We start from the raw sequence: 6,835 nt of genomic DNA on the forward strand, positions 1-6,835 counted from the left end.
GGGGGGCGGCCTCTTTTCAGTGGTGGGCAGGGATAGGACTAGAGGAAATGGCTTCAAACTGAAGCATCGGAAGTTCCACAGGAACTTAAGGAAGCATTTCTTCACTGTGAGGGTGACAAAGCCCTGGAACAGGCTGCCCAGAGAGGTTGTGGGGTCTCCTTCTTTGTTGATCTTTAAAACCCACTTGGATGCAGCCCTGTGCCATGTGCTCTAGGTGACCCTGCGTGAGCAGGGGGGTTGGACTCGATGACCTCTGAGGTCCCTTCCAACCTTGGGCTTTCTATGATTCTATGACTGCATGCAGTCCTGGTCAGTGTTAGCAGCTCAGTGCCAAAGAGATAAGTGCTCTGGGATCCTTGATCTTGCCCAGGGCGCTGTGGCCTGCAAGGCCCGAGGCCTCGCGCTGCGCTGACGTGCCCTGGGCTGGGCCTAATGGCTGCATCTGCAGCGAGGACTCCTCACCAGCTGCACCCTGCATCACTGAGCCGGCGTGGCAGGCCCTGCGCTTTGGGTAGTTCGTGTTTATTTCCTCGCTTTGGCCTTGTTCTGCAGCTGTCTTGCCCGTTCTCTTGTAGTATTGACTGTACTGTGGTCTGTTAATGCGGTAAATCTGTTCATGCAGCAATTTAGCTCATGGCCTAAGCACTACTGAATAATTTTTTGACGACTTGACAATTTGACTTCCTTTCCTTTAGTGTGGCTTTGGGACCCTCGCCACTGTTAGAGCGAGATTTGAATTTCCTCTTGTAAAAAAAAGCCCTGCATTTATTATTCTCATTTGTTAAAGCATGCATCTGTTACAGTTCCATTTGGTGATAAACAAGATAGTCGTTTAAGGCTTCTGGGATACAGAGCTGGATTTCTTTAGTTATGAGGGGCACCCAGATATTTATTTCTCCTTGTTCTTGCAAGATCTTATATATTGTCTGACACATATTCTGTCAAACAATCATAAAATGGCAATTTTTCCAGCCTCATGTGTTTTCTTCCTCTGGAGCTACTGAGGATCCCCTAACTCTAAAGAGTAAGTAGAAGGGCATGTAGATAAAAATCTCATATTTGCTGTTAATACAGGAAGAACCTCCAAATTCCTTACTTTACCAGGTACAGTCGCTAGGGTTTCTGGATATTGTGACTTAAATGAATCTACGAGACCTTAAGCTTTTAGGAAGAGTGTCTGTATGCACATACATGTTTAGCATGCTCAACACTTGGAATTCCTCGCGTAGTTATTGCACTTGGACTAGTTAATGCCTGACTTTGTGCTGTAGCCAGGTGTAGTTATGAGGAACACAGTGCCTTTATTCTCAGGTCCAATACAGCTCATTACCTGTTTCCTCTCTTTGTCTTTGTGTAGGGTCCAGCAGATTCAGTTACTGGGACGCGATATGAAAGGACCTGCTCATGACAAGCTCTGGAATCAGCTGGAGGCAGAAATACACCTTCACCGCCACAAAACTGTTATTAGAGCCTGTCGGGGTCGGAACGATCTCAAACGACCGATGCAAGCACCACCAGGCCATGTAAGCTGAGAAGGCAAATCATTTCTCAGTAGTTTCCAGGAGTTATGGAAATAACCACATGTTGTTAGCTCTTCATTTTCCTGCAGTATTGCCTTCTTTTGTATGTCACTTCTATATAAATCGTTCTTCTATATAAGAATAAAATTCTTCTATATTCTTCTAAATAAAATCTTTAAAAGGCATTTCGCTGTTTTGGCCCTTGCTGAACTCGCCTCACCTGCCTTGGCACTTGATTCATTCATCAGTCCAGTGTTCAGGGCACAGAAACAGAGACCTTCTGGAAAGAGAGTGACTTTGACCTGTTCCAAAGACTTTAGTTGGTCAGAGATGAATCCTACTGCTCGTGTTGCTGATTACATATAAGATACTAGTGGGTATGTGTAGCTGTAAGGGTTTGTATAAAGGCTACAGCAGCCTAATAAACGCAGAATAAATATATCTATTTACTTGGTCTTTTCATTAGACTTGATTTGAATGACTTTTGGAGTGTTTTGTTTTTATCCTAATATATAAAGCAAGCAGCCCCTTCCTTGGGACAGTACAGTATCTTTTATAATTTGATTAGTTTTAATAATAGTATGTCAGTGAAATTTTAGCAGAGGTTATTATTGCTTCTTGCAGTCCATTTCTATCTTTTCAGTATGTAGCTAGTTGTGTTTTTATTTTTTGTGTTACGCATCATTTGATGTTGAAATAATTTAAATAATTCTTCTAGTCAGGGATGCAGTGTTGTGCTTGTTTTTTACTTATTTCATAGCCTGTGAAGGGCAGCTCTAAGTTTGTCCTGCTTGAAGGACTGTAAAACTTTCTACACTGCCTTACGACAATTAAAATGAGAAAACGCAGAAAGCCAGCAGTGTTTGGTTCTCACACTTACGTTTATGCTGTGTTTATGTTCATCAAACTAGGATCCAGATGCTTTGAAGAAGAGTCAAGGTGTTGGTCCAATCAGAAAAGTTGTGCTTGTTAAAGAAGACCATGAAGGACTAGGAATTTCAATTACAGTAAATACTTCTATTTATTTTCCGTGATACAGAGGAAAGAATCATAAAATTTGTGTTTCTGCTCCTGTAGAATGGGAGAGACAATGAATGGATTGTTAGTATTTAGGATAAAGCAGAGGGCTGCATTATGCAAATCAATAGCTACACTCATGTTGGGTGAAGGATACAGCATGTGTTGATATAATGTGAAATAGCTAACTGCTGATTTGTGTAAAACCAGTGATTTCAGAAAGGCTGAAGTATTAAGAAATAGATTTTAGACCCACTGACAGAGCAGGAATGGGCTGAGAGCTTTCAAAGCTTAGCTCTTGTAGAATAGCTCTTTAAAATAATTGCTGTCTTGCACCTTTTGTGTGCATGTATTTATGTAATAAATACATATATACACGCACTACATATATATAATATATATGTATAGTGTGTGTATATAAGAGGACTCTTGCACTGTACTTTTCTGCATCAAAATTTGAAAATTGGTTTATACTTCTAAATATGAATATTGATTCTTGCAATATAATATGGTATGTGGTATGCTTTTTATTATTTTCAATATAAGAGGCTTTGATGCTGTTTCATCAGCCTAAGTATGGTTTTACTACTATAATCAGAAATGTCACTTTTCACTATTTGGTTGTATATTGGAAATATGTCCACTTCTGAGGAGGGAGGGGAGCAGAAGAATTAAGGGAAGCATATCAGGCATTCTTATCCAACATAGGCTCTCATTTTTTTTTGTAATAAAAGCTGAAATAAGCACTTTGAAGAGCAAATACCAAAATCCTGAGTTTTTGATATTTGCGCTGACATACTGAGTGGACAGCTCCGTTAATTAAAATATGGTTATTTTTATAGGGTGGGAAGGAGCATGGTGTTCCAATACTGATCTCTGAAATCCATCCTGGACAACCTGCTGATCGATGTGGAGGGCTGCACGTTGGTGATGCTATTCTGGCAGTAAATGGGGTTAATCTAAGGGATGCCAAGCACAAAGAAGCTGTGACTATTCTTTCTCAACAAGTGAGTTGCACTTTTCTCCACAGGCAAATTTAGGTGCTTCCTTTATTCTACTGTTGAATTACTTTAGGATGCTGATGTTTTGTCAAGCACAGTAATTCTGTTAAGCTAAGATGCAATGACTCCTGAAGCTGTATCACCTTATGCTTAATCTTGTTATGCCTCGAAGTTTGAGGAGAAAGTGCTGGGTCACTCCTGGTTCAGTTAAATCCCCGTATTGGCTAATGAACCTTCAGTAAAGCTCATGGAAATCTTGTTATATTATCTATCTTGTCTCTACAGAAATAATTATTTAGGGGCATCTTGTTTTTCTTCTGAATATCATCTTTAAGAAATTCAGATAATTTACTTTGATAAGTCATAGCTACAGGCCACACTTCTTTAATCGGGAAGAACTTTCAGCTTAACTGTAGAGTAAAATTGACTTGTTTTAGCTAGCTCAAAACAGTAATCCTATTACATAGCTGTGCAGTAAATAAACTTGTAACTTTGATTGTGTTTTAGAGAGGCGAAATTGAGTTTGAAGTAGTGTATGTTGCTCCAGAAGTAGATTCGGATGATGAAAATGTAGAATATGAGGATGAGAGTGGACACCGTTATCGTTTGTATCTGGATGAATTGGAAGAAGGTGCAAATTCAAGTTCTAATAGGAAAGAAGGAAATGTGGATGTCAAGCCATCACAAGGTAAGCTTTCTGAAGAGTGTTGCATGCTCTTTGACTCTTGCATGCTCTTCAATTCTTAATTCTCAATATGCACAGCAATTTCTAGAATACACTGTTTTTAATTGTAAAATTAATCTTTTGCTAATTCAATTAACCTGCTATTGACTGTCAGATCTTTTGGCGAGTCCCTCGCTTATTGGCCTAGTTTACTTAGGTGAAACTAAATTAACTTTTTTTCACCTTTTCCCAACTTGAAAATCGAATTTATTCTCACCTGATTTTCTGATTGTGGTCTAGGATTAGTTGATTCCCTTGAATCCATTATTTTGTTCACTGCTTATATATATATATATATATATATATTTATATATTTAGATCAGAAAAGTATAGCAGAGTTCCTCTTTTTCTCATGCATTATGTTCTACTAAAAGCTCTTTAGCTCTTTTTCCATAATCTTTTCTGTAAGCCTTCCAGTCTGTGAGGGCAGGTTTGCTAATCTGTGATATCCGAGATTGCTTTTTTTTTCCTTAAATAAAATTTATTTTTAACTTGCAGTGTTTGATAAGAAACCAAGTATTGATGGACATGAAAATGGAGACCTGGGGAATTCAGTTGAAGCTCCGTTAGAAGACACTGCACCCAAATTAGCACGTTCTGCTGAGTCTTTATCATAAAAAAAAAAAAAAAGGAATAATGATAATAATAAATCAACTGGACAGATCCCATTTTGGGGAACAACTGATAATCATTACTGACTGTTCCAAGTTGCATATACTAGTGTAGGTTTTAAAGGAATGATTAAAAGTCAAAGGGACCTGTATTATTGTTGCCTGGAGAAAAGGCGGTTACCTCAGGACTTCATTGTGAGCAATTCTAAATGTGGAAAACTGTCTCTGGCGTGACACGCAGCAGTTACCTAGCACCTGGCATGTGACATGAATTTTCTTTTAATAATAAGCACCAAAACATGGGATTTCTTAAAAGGCTGGTCTTAATGAGTTCATCTTTGAATGTTACTAGGGTCCCAAGGGAAGTAAAGTGTGGTCACCTTCGTTTTGTCCCGTTGATGTATTAAAGGGACAGCCCATGTTCCAGCTGGTAGGAAAAAGCCTCATCTCGGGGAGGGGTGGTGGGATGGGGAATCAATTGTACTGTTACATTACACAGTTTCCTACTTGGGATTTTTTTTTAACTGCAGCTTTTAAAAATGACAACATTTTTCTCAGAATAGCAGAAAACCAAAGCTTTTATTTGAGAAAAGACCGACAGAACCCAAAAGGGGCAAGTGAGAGCTTGTTGACCTTTCAGCCCATCACCGTTTTGATTGAGACTTTTGGTATTTTTGTTTTAATCAATTCTCTGCCAATTGTTGGTAATTTGAAGTGTACTCCAAAAGTATTAGAAAGAATATTATGAGTTTCTAAAAGCAAAATAAATTTTTTAAAAAATTCTCAATTATGTCTGCACCCCTCCCCTTTTTCCCCCCCGCACATCATCAGTTTAGCATCCATTTGTGAATGGTTATAGTTTTATACATTTTGAATTGGTCATTATTGGCTTGACATTATGAAATGCTGAGTGCTTTTGGTGGGTACTGAACAAGCTCATTTCACATTAGAATAACCTTTAAAGGCGTGAGAGTTGCGTGCACAGTACTTTAAAGGAGTTACTCAGAATCATACAGTGTCTGGCCTTATCTGTTATGATATGACAGTCCTGTTAACCTATAATTGTCTTATTGTTGAAAAAAGTCTTGCTGTTGAAACAAAATGTTACTCTCTTTTTAAAAAAGCAGTGTATTTTAAAATAGCTTTTTAATTGGTGTACATCTAAAGGCCCAAGGCGTGGTTGCAAACGGGGATGTCGGTGATGGTTTCTTGGCCAATTTCTCGTATTGCATTTGTAGATTTTTCAGTGAAGTGCCGTACTCTCCATATGCAAACTCCATATTGCAGTAGCATTTATTTCAGGATGTGGTGCCTGCTTTCCTGCTCGTTACTCTGCAGGCTGTTGAAGAGTAACTTGGAAAGATGCAATTTGGTCCTTGGAGAGTGGAACTGCTGTGAGATGAAGTGGCAGCTTGGCGAGTATAGGGTGTGCGTAGATAAGAAAACCTCCAAGGCCTTTAGAGTAATATCAATTAATCTAATGTTCAAAATTGTGATGTAGAACACGGTTACTTGTTTCTCCTAAGAGCACTATATATATATGTTTATAGAAAAGTCCTAAAAATGTATATACTTTATTCAAAGATTTTGCTATTTATAAATCCCTTAACTCTGCTATTTACATTGCTGTTTTTTGTGTATGTGCATGAGTTTCATGCACTTGATGGAATTACATTATTTGTTTCATTTTTGTAATAGCCCTTGTCATACGACGTACTGTTTTAGACTTTTTAAATAGTCTAAATTAAAACATTATCACCAAACAGCAACTGGTATTTAAAAATAGAGCTGTGTGAAGAAGAAACGGGTCCCCAGGCATGTTTCTTTTTCTGAGGCTTCATGAATTTTAGAACACATTGGCTGCATATTAGGAGATGAATCTACTGCCATGATTTTGCATCTAGATTTCTGTTTTTCTTGCAGTTAAAGGTGTGCTCTGAAGTTCTCCAGGGCCCAGGACGT

General features: G+C 38.5%; 1 protein-coding gene across 1 annotated transcript in view; it reads left to right on the top strand.

Moving 5' to 3' along the window:
* The window catches only part of GOPC (golgi associated PDZ and coiled-coil motif containing), a gene marked incomplete at its 5' end in the record, with an annotated part of 22,369 nt that extends 17,135 nt beyond the window's left edge, over nucleotides 1-5,234 (top strand). Inside the window, 5 exons of the mRNA XM_026041842.1 lie at nucleotides 1,358-1,523; nucleotides 2,432-2,527; nucleotides 3,380-3,544; nucleotides 4,046-4,226; nucleotides 4,761-5,234. Of these exons, the coding sequence (XP_025897627.1) occupies nucleotides 1,358-1,523; nucleotides 2,432-2,527; nucleotides 3,380-3,544; nucleotides 4,046-4,226; nucleotides 4,761-4,879 (727 nt within the window). The remainder of the gene's footprint in view (nucleotides 1-1,357; nucleotides 1,524-2,431; nucleotides 2,528-3,379; nucleotides 3,545-4,045; nucleotides 4,227-4,760) is intronic.
* Nucleotides 5,235-6,835: the final 1,601 nt, after the last annotated feature.

The sequence above is a fragment of the Nothoprocta perdicaria genome, unplaced genomic scaffold (assembly GCF_003342845.1).
Source record: "Nothoprocta perdicaria isolate Ctin4 unplaced genomic scaffold, notPer1 scaffold_296, whole genome shotgun sequence".
In the NCBI taxonomy this organism is placed as follows: Eukaryota; Metazoa; Chordata; class Aves; order Tinamiformes; family Tinamidae; genus Nothoprocta; species Nothoprocta perdicaria.